Genomic DNA, 17,408 nt, shown 5'->3' with positions numbered 1-17,408 from the left:
TTCTTCCTGTATGAAAAGATGTCTGTCAAGCTTAATTTGGATGATTTGCGGTGACACGTGGAGCATCTTTTTTCGGAGTCCAGCACGCTTCGGTCCTCCTACAGGGACGCTGGTTGGGTTTGCGCCTCAGTACAGGACTCAAATCCGGGGGAAAAAAAACCTTTAAGCGAGCCCGTCGGTGCCGACCCGGGTGTCGCCGCGGACTCGGGTGTGAATGTGCCTCAGTGTGTAAATATGAACGTGTGTGTGTGTGTGTGTGTGTGTGTGTGCGCGCTCATCAGCTGGTGTGCTCGTGTTCAATAAATGACCTTTTCTTTTCTAACTGCATGACTCACTTGTATTTATTTAAAGCGAGACAAAAAAAATGCAACAATAGAAGAAAAGGAGTTACTTTATCATTTGATTTGTGGATAAGAAAAGATTGCTAGATGGAAGCGGCCAACGTCACACACCCGGCCGGTGACTACCGTTTGTGTTACCTCACCGTCAAAAGACAGCTTCTGCTCTTTCATGCTTGCAATTTTAATTTTTCTATTTTTTTTTATTGTGCAGTTGTTTTGCCAAATTTAGTTTTTTTGTGTCTTCTGAGAAGTGCTGGGAAGGAAGAAGCAGATGTCCATTGAACTTAATATTAAAATCATCCTTTTTTTTTTAATACAATGAAAATGTCCTAAAATTGTGCGTCAACTTCCTAGTGTGTCCTTGACATCCCAAGGTGTGTATGTTCTTGACTTTGTTCTACATGATTGTTTTTGTTCATTTCAATGTTCAGATTTTTATTTTTTGAATGTTAGCTACAGAGAGAAACACATCAGAGATCTTCAATGAACTTGGATTAGCCCAACTAGGTAATTTTGTTTGGATTGTGACACTTGGTAGGTATGTGTCGCTGTTGTCATCTTGAAACATCTTGTTATTCATGTTTTTTTTTTTTTGCACATGAGGTAACTGATGATGCCAATCAGCAAATTAAGTGAAGCATCTGTCCCTCCTGTTAATTCATCCTGGTAAAGCTTCATGCCACAGTTTTTTGTCTTGCATACTTCAAACCAGTAGGGGGCGATGTGTTGGCACTGAGAACTTTAAACCCGAGCTCCAAGCTGCCGGGTGGAAGTGGGTGGCATCGTCCGCCTTTGTTGCCTTCACGTGATCAAATTGAAGCCAACTGTTGGACAAATGAGACCTATTTCTGTACATACGCCTTGCCCTCCAAAAATATGGATGGCTACAGGTACTAAAAAGGATGACTAAAGCCTTATTTTGTCATTGTTGGCCAGACTCCAGTAACTTGCTCCATTCAATTTTATTGTTCGGGCTCAATCCCCGAGCCTTTCAGGGGCCACAAAGAAAGCGCTGCTCTCAGCAAGGGGGGGGGTGCTGTCGGCGGTCCACCCGGCTTTCTCGATCACGTGACAACCAATGTGGCGCTTCGGTGATGCAACGGCAGCTTGGGGATGGGTAAGGGTCGCGTTCCTCGGTGGACCGGTGCAGACAGTCGTCAACACACTTTAGGCTGATTTGAAAAGCCGAACAAAATATGCAAAGAGAGAACACTTTCAAAGGATGACTCAGACTCTTGCCTCCCAGTTACTCCCTACGTCACAATGTGACATTCAAACACTGCAAATTTTGAAGCTAAACTTCCAAGGAACAAACAGCGGCACGTGACCAAAGATCTGCTCGTGTGTCCAGGTCAGCCCTGATGCATTGTGGGCACTGAGGCCACCTCATGGCCTGACCTCTAGATGTCCCCGCAGAGCTTTTTCAAGCCCCCAACACTGTCCAGTGGACACTACAGTCAAAACAAGACTCATGACAGCGATGTTAAATGTGCAAAACACAATTGACGAAACACAACAGCAAATAAAAAAAAAATCACAAAAACACACACAAAAAAAAACAAAAAGTCTGCACCCCCAAAAAAATCACAAACGCTCAAAATAGTAACTGCAATAACAAAAACTTATAAAACCAAACGCAGCAGCAAATAAAATAAAAATTACAAATACAAAACACGAAACAAATAATTGATCAAAATGTACAATATTTCGTTTGTGGATTTTGATTACTGTTGCGATTTTTTTTAATTCGCTGTTCAGTTTTTTTTGTTTGTGATTTTTGATTTGCTTTTGCATTTATTTATTTTGTTGTGTTTTGGATGGTCGAAATGCCTTACTTCCTACAACTACATTTTCATAATATTCGGAATAATTTCTATATTTAATTGAGAAAATTCTTACTGGCCAAACCGTTTTGGGATGGCAAGATTTTTTTTGGGGGGGTGGTTGATTAAAAATTAATTTCTTTCCTAGATTATAAACTATCGTACATAAAACAGACAACAAGTGGAACAAAGTCATCACCCTCCCTGAACTGCAAAAAGGTTGCGAGGGTGTGGGGGAGGGCGAAGGGGGTGTAAGGTATTTGTCCTGTGGGCAGAGTGTGAATTTGTTAGGTGATTAAAGGCTAAAAATAGCCTCCTGGGATCGCTGTCTGGACACTTTGGTGACAAACTTTTCCAGGAGTGCAGAATAACTTCCAAAGCTCAACACAGACAACAGGCTGTCATGTGTAACGTAGCGATCGGTGCATGTGAAAGGGTTAAAAATGAAACAATGCTAGGTTAAAAGATACGGCACAAGTTTGTCATCTATAAATCAACATTTTCCAAAATGTCCTTAATACGACACCACATCAAGTGAAAATTTGTGAAAATTCGTTCACCCGTTTGGCGGAAGTGACGCTTTTCTAAATCGAAAAGCAACAGAAAAATACATTTTGTTCCAGGCGCTCAACAAAACAATTTGCAGGTTGGTTGCACATGAAATTTATCAAAAAGCGTTTTATCAGGTCTTCAACTGTCACGTGACGACGCTAAAATGTCTTAACCTGCTCACCATATCTATGAGACAATTCTCAAAGTCCCTTTTCCACGCTTTTTTTTGTGTCAAAATTCTCAGAACTATTTCTCGTCATCGCCTTCCGTTTTGCAAAACACAGAGCTTGAAACGCGTGAACTTTTCTGGGAAGTGGATATGTCAAGTTCTGTGTGGCGTGGGAAACGTTGACGTGTGTGAGGCGAGTGATGGGTGACGAGCTCGTCTCCCTTCACTCCGCAGGCATTGCAACCGCGCCCCTTAGGCCCCGGAACACTCATGACCCGCCTGAGGGTTGCAGTGCCACATGTCACGTGGAAGTCAGTCAGTCATTGTTACACCCCCCCTCCTAAAAAAAATACTATTAATTGAATTATATTGAACATAGTAAACAGCACATTAAGTTTAAGGGGAAAAAAATCAAAAGTCAAATTCATTTGCATGGCTCTTCATTACAAAAGTAAAAGAAAATAAATGTCACGAAAGATGAAATACATTGTTGACATTTGAGCAGACAAAACACGACAAGCCTGGTACAAAAAAGTTTTATTTAGTAACAGTTTTGTAAACATTTGAGGTAAATGAACATTTACATCAACTTTACAAAAGGATCATTCACACAAAACGCACACACTGACATCCTTTCTCTTGTCTTCCTAAGATAAATATATATATATTTTTTTTTTTAATATTTTTTTCAAATTGTGAGCAGATATTAAGACATTAAATAAAAGAAAAGATTTTATGTTCCTTATAGGATGCTCTCTCTCTTTTGTTGCGATTAGCATTTTATTTCCTACATGTGCAAATCAACTACTAAATGTAAACTGGAGGGAAAAATGCAAAATACTGTCAGTTTTATTTTGTTTCTTTTTTTTTGTTTGTGTGTTTTTTTTTTGTCATTTTCACCACATGAAAAAGAGAAATGAACGCATACAGTACCAAATTTTCGTGAAAAAGCCCCTGAAGATGATCGCGAATGACAGAGAGCGCTTTGGTGAGAACACTTGAATGACAGTTTTGCGGCCGTAAAAGTCTTGTGCGAGTGCGTTGTTTGGGGCCGTGGGGGTGTTAGCATTTTCTTTTGTTTTCTGTCACAAACTGACAAGCAAGATGCGTTGTATGAGTAAAATCCAATGTGTTGCTTACTTTGGTTGGTTGTGAATGTGTTATCATTTTGTGTCATGTGACATGTTAACGATTTGGAACCCCCCTCCGGGGCATCCCGTTGCTCAGCGTCCGGGGGCAGAAACTGCAGTGCATTGTGGGTGCCAGTTTAAAACCGGGCACACACAAGACTCCATTCAGTGCAGCTAATAGAAGAGAAGGGGGGAAAAAATAGATCTTCCCCGCAAGTCCACAGCCCCTTTCACACGAAACATCAAAGCTGGCTATTTCTCAGGTCCTCACTGCCCCGTGTGATAGGAAAGCGGTATCATATGCAGAACAACAGTAGTGTGCAGATGGATTGTGGGACTGAAATGTAAAGTTGAACACCCAAAGCGTAGACGTGTGAAAGCTCACACGCTCGGAAATGTCCTGCTTCACTGAGGTCTGCGCGAAAAGCGCAGGCTCCAAGCCGACCCGAATGTGCCATCTTCAGTCGTATCGGCAGGTGCCAAATGAACCCACATCATGACAACTTGGGTGTGTTTCATGTCAAATGGCGGCTCGACTTTTGTGGATCAATTCTTGAAGTTGGTGTGAAAGAGGCGTGGTCACTCAATCGTCAGCTGAAGTCTAGCGCCACCTTTCGGTCTCATTGCATTGCTTTCCGCGGTGGGGCTCATACCGCCAAGTCATCGGGTCTGGCCCGAACGCTGCTGCTCTTGCTCGCCCTACTTAGCCGCCGTGGGTCCGGTGGAGCCGTCACGGGGGGCTTGTGCATCTCCACTGTGGTGGTGGTGAAGCGGCTATTATCCGACTCGTAGATCTTGGAGCCCGGGCTGCTGGGAGCACTGGGACTGGTATCCGGTGAACCGGAAGTGGCACCGGCGGCGGTATCCACCACGTGTGATTGGTTGGATGAGGAAGAGGAGGAGGACGAGAGCGTGGGGGAGGTGGCTTTCATCTCCAGAGTCTGCTGCTCTGTGGCCAAGTTGGCCCAGTTCTGCTGGGCGGCCAGCCGATGGTTGTTATTATTGCTGATGTAGTAGTGGGCGGCGGGCCCGTGCTGGCGGAGGGACTCTTCCTGCTGCAAGTTGTCCATCTTAAACTCCGCCCGGGGCAGGAAGGCCCCGCTGCCGGCCGTCACGTCCGTGTACTTGCTCGGGTAGCTGCTCCCGGTCCCTGGCGCCGAGCACGGCGGCTCTCGGGCGTTGGAACCGGCGGGACGGCGTGCCGATTCCTGCCCCGACACTCCTCCGTTGGTCATGCCCTGCTTGAGTTTCTTCCAACCCAGGTGGTAGATCTCCAAAAGGTTGAGGAAGAGCGAAACGCAGGCCACCACCAGCATAAAGATGATGAAGATGGTTTTCTCGGTGGGCCGCGAGATGAAGCAGTCCACCGTGTTGGGGCAGGGCCAGCGGGCGCACTTGTATAAGGGCTGCAGCTGGAAGCCGTACAGGAAATACTGGCCCAGGATGAAGCCCACCTCGAAGAGGGTCTTGAAGATGATGTTGAAGACGTACGTGCGCAGCAGAGCCCCCCGGATGCGGATTTTGCCGTGCTCGTCCCGGATGGGGGGCTTCACCCTTTTCCCGCCGCCTCCTTCGCCGCCACTGCTAACGCGGCTCCTGAACAGCAGCTCCTTCTCCTCCTGGAAGTCAATCAAGACATCTCAAGTTATAACCTTCAAGTTTCGAGCAAGTCCTAAGTTACAAAAATGAAGTCATTGCTCGGTCAAGTGACTTTGTCTTAACTTTCAGGTTTCAAGCTGAGGTAAAAATCTCGCTCGTTAAGACATTATTTGGCTTGGGCAAGTCGTACGACCTTGCTTGGTCACAACATAGATTTCTTCTCAGCCACTTTGCTCTCAGTCGCGGTATTAACACAAACCAGTACGCTCGCCGAGCCTCAGATATTCCAAATTTGCGGAAAGATTATGTGAAAGGGATTTGAGACTAGCTTGTTATGGGCTCACTGAGTATTTTGCTTTAAAGTCGTATCAAAGGTCATCATTTTTTCCTAAAAGGTAAAGCAGCTGAGTGAGAGGTCCGATACATCTTGTGTTGGACAATGTTTACTTGAGTCGGAATGATTTTTTCTCACCTAGTTTCAGTAAACTTCAGCTTGTATTCTCATTTTTGGGTAGGACTAGTCGTAATAGTTTAGCGTTGCGTTAGCACTTAGCTAGCTCAACTTGTTCATGTCCACAAAGTTCATCATCTGAAACTCAATAACCCAAATTAAGACCCTACAACTGCATCCCTTTGAGTGTTCATCTTAGTCCAAATGTTTTTGTTTTGTTTTTATAACAACCCCAACAATCTAAGATTTACTCGCTAAAAGTTCAACTTTTATGATGTGGAAGCATTGATAACCCAAATTTCGATGTAATCCGACATTAGTTTGACTGTTATCAGAATCCAAGTACCTAAAAGGAGGTCAGCATTCATTGTCTGGAAGAACGGAACTGAAAGTCAGATCATAAAACCTCGAAAGTTTGAAGAATTTTGGTCCCTAAAATTGGCAAGCTAATCGCCCCCCCCCACCTTGTCGTGGAATCTGTTCACTTTTCGCAGTTCCTCCTCCTTTTCCTTGCGCTTCTCCTCCATGCGTACGATGTGCAGCACGTGTCCCAGGTAGATGAGCGTGGGCGTGGACACGAAGATGATCTGCAGGACCCAGAAGCGGATGTGCGAGATGGGGAAGGCCTGGTCGTAGCACACGTTCTCGCAGCCGGGCTGCTGCGTATTGCAAGTGAAGTCGGACTGCTCGTCTCCCCAAACCTCCTCGGCGGCGGCGCCCAGCACCAAGATCCGGAAGATGAACAAGACCGTCAGCCACACCTTGCCGATCACCGTGGAGTGCTCCTGGGCGTTCTCCAACAGACGCCCCAGAAAGCTCCAGTCACCCATGCTTCAAGATTGCCAACCTGTGGACAACGTCGCGTCTGGAAGAAGCCCAGACGAGAGAGACCCGTTAAGACATGTTTTAACCTCCACCAGGCTTTGTTACCTGTGAAACATGGCAATAGCGATCGTGGAGTATTTTGTTAGCACTTAGCTAGCACAAGGAAAAGTCTTTGTTTTATGTTTAGTTTGACAGTAAACTTCAACTTGGACTGGCATAAAAGCGATTGTTTCCTCATTTTTGAAGAATTATTTCATAAAAGATTTTTTAAAAATCATACTGTATAGTTTTGAAAGACGCACACATCTTATTACGATTGCGTCGCTTACGGGAAACCTCATCAACACGTGGCGGTTTCTGCTCATTTCATTTACTGTACTAAACCATCCATCTCTCTCTCTCTCTCTCTCTCGCTTTTTTTCTGTATGGCGGGCAATACTCGCTCGCCCACTCACCTGTTCGCTCCAGTGGCCAGCAGGCATGTGCTGAGATCGACATAATCACACTGGAAAACACACACACACACACACACACACACACACACACACACGGGAACAAATAGCGACACCACCCTCTTTTCGTCCGTCTGCCCACTGTACATGGCACATTGTAAATATTAGCAAAAATAATAATTGAAGAACTCATAAAAAGGAGGGCCATTTGGCAGTAAGTGATACCGATGTTCCACTTTTAATTTGCATGAACAAAGACGTCAGCACTTCGGGTGGACTCGTCATTTAAACATTCCCAAATGCTTTTTTTTTTGTTCATGTAAAAAGTTGGTAATCATAATAATTAAAGCACAGGGAAAATGGAATTTAATTCCAGGAAATGATTGCTAAGCAGTTTCTACACGCAAAGAGACTTTTATAGCTTTTGGTGCACATTTAAAATAAGCTATAAATAATAAAGTACACATTTTGTAGCAAGTTTTTCATGTTTGTTACACAGATCAACAAAATAAAAAATGGAAGAATCATTTAATATACATTTATAATTAAATAAAATATTCAAAAATAAGTACAGTGGATGACCTTTTAACCTATTTTGTAATGTAATGAAAAAATGTACATTTTACCTGCTGCAATCCAAGAAAAACGCCAAATCAAAAAGAAGTAAAAAACGAATGCATCTTTTTAAAAGTAAAAACTAACGAATAATTTAGCAACTCGAAAAAATCATTAAAAAATCAAGAAAAAAAACTTGAACCCTATATATACACCTTGAAACCCCCCCCCAAAAATGTGATATAGGGGTCATGATGGAATTTAAATTTCAACCAATAAATGCTCATCACGTATAGTAAAAAAATACAGGGAGGGTGAATCTTAAAATGTCATAAATGTTCAATATCCCTTAGCTGACTTTAAAAATAATAGAAAAATATGTCAATCATGAATAAAGAATTAAATCCTGAGTTTTAAAGAATGTTTTTTGTTTTATGTTTATAAATGTCATCTTCTGTAACGTGTGCCACAGACAGAAAACAACTGTTCTTGTACACACACAAAAAAAAGAAGAGGATAAACTTACAAAAATGTCGTTGTATTGAACCTAATAAATCCATGGACTGGAGTTATTGATATTCCCCACACCTGCGAGAAGCACAAGAGATGAAAATTAACATTTATGCAACCTAAAAAAATCTCATTAAGAAATGATTTTCCAGCATTCTGTGGCCTGGTTACGCCTTTCCCCCCAAATTCCATGATCCAAATCCCTTCAATGAGGTGAGGTGAATTCATTTGAAAATGTGGACGAACTCTTTAGAAAGTAGCAAAAATTGGAAGGTAACACACACAGACACACAAAAAGTAACAAAGCAGAGGCTACTAGAGAGCAGGCACCATTGTTGGCTTTGTGTGCACTCCCAACGCTAATTAATAACGCCGAAAGAATAGAAATTCAAAGTTGCGAATAATCCATATGGAGTGTGTGAAGTAGGAAGCAGAGATGTGCTCGTACCTTGACACAGCAGAAGGGACGCTCTTTAAAGTGCACGGCAAAAGCTCACATCCTTTGGGGGTGCCCCCGGGCCAGAAGTCCCAGCCCCCCCCCCCCCCCCCCCCCCCCCCCACACACACACACAACCCCCACCGCTGGGAAAAAATAGCACGCCCTCCTCGGTTTATGCGCGGCCCTGCACGGGTGTGACCTCTTGCAGGGGGGGGTGCAAGAAGTAACCCCCCTCACCAACCCCAAAACAGTGAAACAAGCTGTTGTTTAGTTTAGTGGTGTGTTCAGGTGTCAGCCGGCTGTACTGTCAGTCACTACGTGCATGAATTAGGCGGCCGTTAACACGCCGCCACCCCCCATTTCCCCCAACACACACACACGCACGCACACACACCCCCCACACACACTCACAAGTCCCGCTCCACACCCCCAAAAAGTTTAATCGGCCACAAGAGGCGTCAAGGAAATCAAAAATCAACAGGAATACACAAGTGACGTCAGTGGCAATTGGTATTCACAGAATTATCCACATGAAATAAAATCGATAGCATGTCGGAACAACACGAATAATCAAAAGAAAATACCAATTTGAAATAGAGGAAAACTATTTTAAAAAATTATATTTATATATATATAAGGTTAAAGTTCAGCATGTTACGACATCAGTTGTTATATAATGTGTGTAATTAGTGATCACACCCTTCAGTCACCAAACCTTTCCCACTGGGGGGGGGCAATGGGATGTTTATTTCTGGAGCAGCGAGGACAAAGACAAGGTTCCTCTCGTTATTGAGGAGAGGTGTCAAGTCGGCTGCGATTAGCATGCCGCCGGCCGCTAAAATAAGACACGCGTGGAAAGCTGATACAAGTACACGCACAATGCGTGTGGCGATTTGCAAATGCCTATCTGGAAACTTGTGTGTGGCTCCGTAGCTACACAGTCAAACCACAAGGGGGCGCTCGTATTCTAAAGCTGCAGCAGACAGATGACTTATAGAGTCTCGTTGGCGCCAACTGACTTTCGGCTCAGGACACGCGAAGAGGTAGAAGCATCCGTCTTCACAATATTTTATGCAGTCTCACTAGTCTAAACACGATATTCTGATTAATATTGCATTTGATTAGTTAGCAAAATCCACCCGTTTGTATCCATCTCAATGGGCAGCCGTTTTAACATTTGTTGTGGATTTGAGAATAACGTCACAGTTGCTCAAGGCTGAGGTAACGACCAATCAAAGGTCAGCTTGAGGATATCACATGACCAAACTCAGAAAACAGACAAAACTTAAAAAAGACTGCCATGAAAGGTTTTATACACCTTTCATGGCAGTCTTTTTCATTTTTTTTTCTAAAAGTGTGAGCACCGCTGTTTACAGTATTCGAATTTAACGAGACACAAGACGCAATGTAAAACAGCAACACATGATCCTCATTCGTCGGAGAATCCATGGGTGGAGTATGGTCAAGGAAGTTCAGGAGGAGGCAATTCGGGAACCGGGAAGAAGACTTTCTTCCTGAGACAGGAGTCAAATCGAGGCATCTGCTTCTTAAGGTACCTCTCGTCTGTCTTCAGGCTCACCTCGTCGTTCACTTTGGTCAGGATATCCACTAGGTCATACCTCCTTGATTCCCAAAACAAAAAAAATCATTCAGATGAATTTTTAACCAATGGCTACCAGAAACCATTTGTGCTATACTGATTGCAGCCAGAGGGCGGAGGACTGACCGGCAAAAAAGGGTCAAGTGCCCCGCTCTGATCAATATTAAATATATCAATATTTCACTCTGTGTAGTTACTCAATATTTTGAACTCAACTACTGAAATAAATGCTAAGTGTTATTAACAATATTCTAATTTGTTGAGATGCATTTTTATGAACATGTACGGCTGTGGAAGTGTGCAGCGAATGTAAAAAGTAAAGTTTTCATGCCGAACGTACCTGGGCACCATTTTGATGAGAGTTTGGCACAACGATTGAATAAACCAAGTGCCATCATTGATATCTCTAAAAGAAACATATGATGGGATGGACGCCGTAGCAACAAGAAAGTCTGTCTCACACGGAATGGATATTTTCACTGTTGCGGCATCGTGGGTCAAGTTGGTGTCTGTTGGGCCGTCATCCGCCAAGGAAACGGGGACCTGTTCGGCATTGCCCTGGCACGCCTGGATGAAAAACAATTTGGGTTTTCCCACTAAAGAACGGCACCGCAATCCATTGAGCGGTTTTATGAGTTCGGTGAGCTTGACGGGGCAGCCGTCCACGCCGTACACGCCGCCCTCTAACCCGTGGCTCAGCACGCAGCACACCAAGCAGTCCATCTGACTGTGGTCGAACGTGCTGAGCTCTTGCATCAATGAGAGAATCTTTTTCCTGTCACAGTCACGCTGGATTTGGACCTCGAAGCCGAGCCATTGAAACACCTTCTTCAGATGATCTGTAGACACAGAGGCAACATTAATCATTTAAAGTTTTTTTTTTTTTTTTTATTAAATATGTATACGTGTACGGGTAGATTGATCGGTCTTTCGTTACCGTAGATAATTAATTCATTGAAAAAGAAAATCAGGTAACGATATCAGTCGAATAATATGATTTAGAAAAACTTAGACGCAAATAGAGAGTCCAAATACAACCTGATGGCCAATTTATGAGTTTATAATGGAGAGAATATATTGACTGTGACGTTATTCTCAAGTCCACAACAAATGTTAAAAAAAAAAAAAAAAACATAAAATGGATTCAACTTTACCCTCAACCCTCCATTTGATATTTTATTTTAAGCCACTGGATAATGTATAGGTACATATATATTGTCGCTAAATATATGATTGGACATTTTTTCCCCCCTGTTTTGTATTAAACAAGTATTCGGGATGTTAAAGAATACGTGCTCAATTGACTACGAAAGATGGTAAGAGGATGAGGCAAGCTACCTTCATCAATCAAGGTGCCCTTCCGCGGTTTGCGTTCCAATTCTCCCTTGAAGTAAATGTTGTTAACTATCAGGCAGATACCACGCTTTGCGGCATTCATGGGATAGTTGCTGACACCCTAAAAAGACGCACATAAATATGACTGCTGCGTTACAAACAAATGAGGAACAAAAACAAAATGAAATGTGACGAGATTTTATGACGCTCGGTCCACGGCCACGCACCGCGCCGCTTGCATTTGTCGACGAGTCCGTGCGACTTTCTTGAATGGTCATTTCTCTCAGTCCAGATGAAAACTCCTCATGGTGATCTACAACTTCATCCACGCTCACAGCTTCGACGGACGCAGTCAAAAAAAAAGGTTTTGAGGTCACAAATCGTTTGATGGAATGCATTGCGATTGTGACTGAAACGTCATACAACCAAACCCCCAAAAAATATGCATTTCCCAAGCGAAGCGAGAAAACATGTAAGACTGTGCCACAAAAAAACAAAAAAACAACATGAACGATACGTCACATGTTGATGCAATTGTCATGACAACCTTGACACATTCTTTCCTTGGCTGACGATGGCAGCTCCGTGGAAAAGCACACGACGCAATACCGTAATTGATGTTTTGAAACAGTTTGAAAATAAAAAGTATTCATGAAGGGGCCTAAGAAGAAAAGGTGCAGATACGTGGCAAATACATGACGTACGTTACCTGACAGCCCACTCGAGCAAGGAATTTGAGGCTCAGAGAACTGGCTGACCTGTTCAGAAACATCACAGGTCCAAGTGCATGTGGTGCAAAATGTTCCAAAATTTCATAATCAAGTCAAAAATCGGTGCGGTTGAAGAACTTACTAGATTTTGTTCAAAATAACATGACTTGGATCCCGCCAGAGGCGTCTCCTCGGGTACAGAGAGGCGACAATCCACTGCAATTAAAATAAAAATAAAAAAAAAACAGTATACCATTTTAGGCTGTGAATTTCTCCGATCTCTTTTTTGTGTTTTGGTTGCGCCATTAGAGCAAGCTCATACAAGTTTACCATTGTGTGGCAGTGTTGTTCCTTTCTTATGCCAATCTTTTTTAAACTCGACAACCTTTTTTTTCAACGCCGGGTGCACAGTCAAAATCGTTTCCAGTAAGTCCAAATTGGTGTTGCCGAGAAGGTCCATGTGCTCCATTGCCTGGAAGACTTCCAGAGTTGAGTGCTAAAGCAAGCACATTTGCAATTCCCTTGTCAGTCAAACACAAATACAGAAAGATAAAACGTCCAAGTGTCTTGCGTTTGTAGGCCGCAACTCACACAAGGTTTGGTATTTTTGTGAGCAAGCGCTGTTAGAAATCCCACTTACACATTGGTCCAGTTGACCCTGTGGAATAGCAGACGACAGCAAGAACTTCATTCCTTCCAAATCTTTATCGGAAATCTCCAACGAAATGTTGTACAACAGCTTCCTGAAAGATTTGGACGGATAATCACGTTTGGGTAACTGCTCCTGATTTACATTACATTTAAAAATAGCCCACCTGAAAGAAGAGATGAGGTTCATGGTTGGAGACGTTTGGAGGTTCAATTTTCGGATGAGACTCAATTTTCCGATGGTGGTGAGCAGCTCGGTGAGCAGGTGAAGTCTTTCAGCTGCAAGATGGTCCTGCTTGAGGAGTATGTGGAAGAGCTGATTGGCCGTGCTCACCGAGGCTGAGAGTGAACCTTTTAATAGTTCAGCACAAAGGAACACCAAAGATTTGACCTCATCTATGCCCAGGTCATTTGCTGCACTATGAAGCAGAATCTGCAAATCCATGACCTGAATTAAAACACACAGTGTCATTTAGCAGAGGTGATCCTTTGTTGTTGTTCGAAAAATATTTCTTTGCACTTATAAAATGTATGGCGTCCATATGAAGTCTGCTCTAGTTTGAAGACGGAAAAGATCACCTTGCTTCTGCTTCCTTGTAGCCAAAGTTTTGTTGGCCTATAATATATCAATTACAGAGCAAAAGAGTTGCGTGTTCTGATATATTTTTTTTCATTTACAACCACACATGATAATTTGAACAAAGTCCGAGGCTTGAAGAGAGAATTGCGTAATCTTTCTTGCGGGAAGGAAATGGACTTGTACACTCTTTCCTGTTCTCTTCTGTGACAACGACAAAGTCGGCGGCGTGAAGTACCTTACATAAGATTTTTCAGGTCCCTGTACTTGACTTTAACCTCCTGTCGACCTTTTACCTTTGAACCTTACATTAAAAAAGAAAATGGAGCCTCCCTAAAATAGTTTTGTCACTTGTATTTTTAACCTTCACGGATGAAGACGCAACTGTTATGTCTTGTGCCGGCCTAAAAATTTATCCTTCTCATCTGATAACACATACAGCCGGAATTTGCGTCAAATGTTAAAGATTAATTGCCAAATCATAATAATTTGAAAACTACAATATTTAATTGAAAGTTTTAACAGAAAGTAAAACCTTCTTTTAATGATGTATTAATGTACATTGTATGACTGTAGTAATATACTGCAACTATAACAAAATTACTCCTATTATTGTAAATTGGTTTTATAACAGGTGCCATGGGTAGAAAAAACTTTTTAGATGTTGATATACATCGCATGGATCAAATATATCACAGTTCGGGGGGATTTAGAGTTGATTAAATTTATGAAATCAGCGATGCGGAAGCGACGTCAAATATATCACAGAGGACAAGCCCGAAAAAGGTTTGAGTAAGTCGACCACTTTACTTTCAATTTGGCAAAACTAGTCATACGTATGTTGATATATGAAGAATTTCTTTACTCATCACTAGCAAATGGTTTTGAAAATTCGGATAATCTACATCGAGCCGAGTGATATTTCCCCCCTTTTTTCTTTTAAATAATTAAGCCTACTTATCCGAGCTAATCTTATGAATGAACTTGAACTTGAATGGCAAACTCTTACCTGTGTGGATGTGACTTCACTCTCAACTGCTCGGATGCAACAAACACACGTTCGTCGTCGACATACCGAAAAATGGCTTCATATGAAATTTAATGTTCTTCTTCTGAATGCCTCCAACACGACGCCGCGGACTCGTGAAAACAGGAACCATAAACCGAAAGCAAGCGTGGAGCCTGAGTCTAACCCCGCCTTCCCCCCCACCTGCCCCCTACAGAGATATATAACGAAATGTTACTTTTTATTTGCGCCTTCGTGGGTCATTTCCAAATTTAAGGACGCTTACTTTCAACCACTCCTCCACAATGAAATTACATAAAATGTAGAAACATGCCCATTTGAACTATACTGAGACAATATATCGATCTAGTAATTGTTCAGACCAAATCGATCTTGCAATTGTTCAAATAGTTTGTTTTATATTACTGAAAATGTTAAAAATGTGAGAAGTGAGCTTCCGACTCCCTCAAGAGAAACGGTATCATGTCATATAGAACACTTATTTTAACATACTGTAATATCTGTTCATTTAGTGTATGTGAGGGCGGTGTCAGATGAGTGGTGGGTGACGTCATCGAGAGGGGACGAGCCAGGTCGTAAAAGATTGCTCCCGCTGTTAGTATGAATGCGCAGCGTGTGGTCGTGACTTGTGGCCTTCTGCAGCTGCTGTTTGAATGTGTTTATTTTATTGTTGTTTTTGATTATTAAAGCGAACAGATTTAATTGCCGACTGTGTGCATTCTTGAACACTGGGACGGGCATTACAATACACTGTAGCTGTAAGTAGTTGTCCTGAAACAAAATGCAACTGCAGTTGTATCAAAAGACAAAGTGCTTCCTAAAAAATATTTTTCACTACTTTTTTGGTATGATTTTGGTTTCTTACTGTATAATACAACCCATCTGCATTTATATAGCACTTTACAGAACATTTAACATGAAATCACAACAATTCAACAGAATGTGTTAATACTTTTGCTCTGTATACTTACTAAAACCTTTTTAGCTATTGAGTAACAAAAAAAAGAGAGCGACACGCCCCAGCAGACATTATTACATCAAATCGCTCGTATATGTGGATGCATGTATGTATGCATACGTAAGCATGTATGTAGAACATATATGTATCTATGTCACTTATATAAGCATTGACGTATATGTTTGTACGTATAAAAGACCCCCACTTGATACTTGTCATCCTCAAGACAAAAAAAGGCAAAGATAGTAAATAAGCAACATGCTGTACATCACGTAAGTAAGTAATGTCATGGAATTTTATTGGTGTGTGCTTCAAGTAGTTTTGCTCTTGGTAGTTTTGATGTGACCTTTGTGTCTCACTCGAAAGCTGAGCCCCAACTTCCAGTTTGCTCCTGCGCTGTTGAACTTGAATGACTCTGGAGACGCACACACAGATGTACACGGAGACACACACACAGGTTACAGAAAGGTTAAGTGCGGTACAAACAAGAGAACTGAGAACAGGGAACATGTGGCATAATAGCTGCGACGTATTCACAGCTTGACAATGATTTGAATTTGAGTTTCACAAGCTCATTGCTTTAAAATACAACGAGTTTGCATATTCACCATATAAATGTTATAATGCAATATTTATTGATTTTTGTTCCCAGGAAACGTTTACATTAAGCCCCACCAAGCCTTCTATTCATCCACATTGGATTTGCTGAATATTTTTTGTTAATATTTCTTAACACAATAGTCTTTAGCCTACTTGTGTGTTTCCAGTGCATTCAACAAGCAGCGTGCACTTTAGAGTGTGTTCACTTTTTGTCCATATCTGAGGGGACATACGGTGTATTATTATTATTCTATTATTATTCTGTATTATGTCCACACAAGCTAAAAAATACCATGGCCTAATTTCTGGATAAAGTGCAGTTATTGAATGGGTATATTTTAACTGGAAATGAAACAATAGGCAAAGAATGTGAAAACTGTTGTTAGAGGAATTAATAATATCAACGTTAATAATAATAATAATTATGGTATGAGAGAGGTAATCATTAGACACTTTGATTGCCATTGTGGTTGTAGTGTATTACTTTGAAAGGTGCCATCATGGTCAAAACAAAAACAGACATAAAGTTAACTTCATAAAAACATGAATAAAAAAAATATTTATTTTCGAAAGTACTTTGGTTTTAACTATCATTTTAGTGACGATGTATTTATCAGTCATAATGTAGGTTATAAAAATCGACTATAAAAGTTCAACAAAAACATTTTAAAAATGTCGTGCATTTTTTAATCTGTCGAATTACAAAATTCTATTATATTATATCTGATCCGACTCACTGTCCGTGGTGAGGGAGTGCACGCTGGTCACGTGTCTTCGTCCGAGGCCGTGACTCCTGGACATGACGCAGTCCAAGTAGATTTCCCAGAAAACCCGCGCCAGGTCCCAGAAGAGGGCCTTGTGCTTGCCGTTGTCCGACGCCCGCAGCACCTCCATCAGGTCCCAAAAGCCGGCCACCGTATCGGCCACCCTGGGCGAGCGCATCTCCAAGAGCCGAACCGACGCCGAGTCCCAGCATTGCGGGTTGGTGCGGGGCACAGTCAGGGGGTCCACCTGCCGAGGGTCCACCTGGCCGTGCATGGGCACCGCGCACACGCAGCTCAGCACCAACACTGTGGCCGCCGGCTTGTTGAGTGCCAGCGGGGCCAT

General features: G+C 42.3%; 3 protein-coding genes across 6 annotated transcripts; all 3 read right to left on the bottom strand.

Annotated features, from left to right (window-relative positions):
- Nucleotides 1–3,509: 3,509 nt before the first annotated feature.
- On the bottom strand, nucleotides 3,510–8,927 carry gja3 (gap junction protein, alpha 3). 3 transcript variants are annotated; one of them, XM_088315262.1, is made up of 4 exons: nucleotides 8,856–8,901; nucleotides 8,424–8,485; nucleotides 6,530–6,930; nucleotides 3,510–5,634 (listed from the first exon to the last, which is right to left on the bottom strand). In XM_088315262.1, the coding sequence occupies exons 3-4, from the start codon at nucleotides 6,893–6,895 to the stop codon at nucleotides 4,663–4,665; spliced, it is 1,338 nt and encodes a 445-aa protein (XP_088171388.1). In that variant the 5' UTR covers nucleotides 6,896–6,930; nucleotides 8,424–8,485; nucleotides 8,856–8,901; the 3' UTR covers nucleotides 3,510–4,662. The 3 variants fall into 3 exon arrangements, with proteins under 3 accessions (XP_088171388.1, XP_088171386.1, XP_088171387.1); XM_088315260.1 differs by having other exon boundaries at nucleotides 7,346–8,927; XM_088315261.1 differs by having other exon boundaries at nucleotides 8,424–8,927.
- A 1,249-nt stretch (nucleotides 8,928–10,176) lies between these two features.
- casp10 (caspase 10, apoptosis-related cysteine peptidase) lies at nucleotides 10,177–14,891 on the bottom strand. Of its 2 annotated transcripts, none has more exons than XM_088315573.1 (10): nucleotides 14,726–14,891; nucleotides 13,307–13,587; nucleotides 13,132–13,234; nucleotides 12,822–12,987; nucleotides 12,634–12,707; nucleotides 12,491–12,539; nucleotides 12,009–12,118; nucleotides 11,785–11,902; nucleotides 10,787–11,285; nucleotides 10,177–10,468 (listed from the first exon to the last, which is right to left on the bottom strand). In XM_088315573.1, exons 2-10 carry the CDS (start codon nucleotides 13,582–13,584, stop codon nucleotides 10,309–10,311), a joined length of 1,557 nt encoding a protein of 518 aa, XP_088171699.1. In that variant the 5' UTR covers nucleotides 13,585–13,587; nucleotides 14,726–14,891; the 3' UTR covers nucleotides 10,177–10,308. The 2 variants fall into 2 exon arrangements, with proteins under 2 accessions (XP_088171699.1, XP_088171701.1); XM_088315575.1 differs by having other exon boundaries at nucleotides 13,307–13,490.
- A 1,121-nt stretch (nucleotides 14,892–16,012) lies between these two features.
- LOC148323634 (protein FAM237A-like) lies at nucleotides 16,013–17,408 on the bottom strand. The gene is made up of 2 exons (XM_088314325.1): nucleotides 17,039–17,408; nucleotides 16,013–16,116 (listed from the first exon to the last, which is right to left on the bottom strand). The coding sequence occupies exons 1-2, from the start codon at nucleotides 17,406–17,408 to the stop codon at nucleotides 16,013–16,015; spliced, it is 474 nt and encodes a 157-aa protein (XP_088170451.1).

Source organism: Idiotropiscis lumnitzeri, chromosome 14, assembly GCF_059441095.1.
Source record: "Idiotropiscis lumnitzeri isolate Australia: NSW breed Sydney's pygmy pipehorse chromosome 14, RoL_Ilum_1.0, whole genome shotgun sequence".
Taxonomy (NCBI): domain Eukaryota; kingdom Metazoa; phylum Chordata; class Actinopteri; order Syngnathiformes; family Syngnathidae; genus Idiotropiscis; species Idiotropiscis lumnitzeri.
The sequence above is the reverse complement of the archived record's forward strand: the minus strand, read 5'-3'. Positions and strand labels throughout refer to the sequence as shown.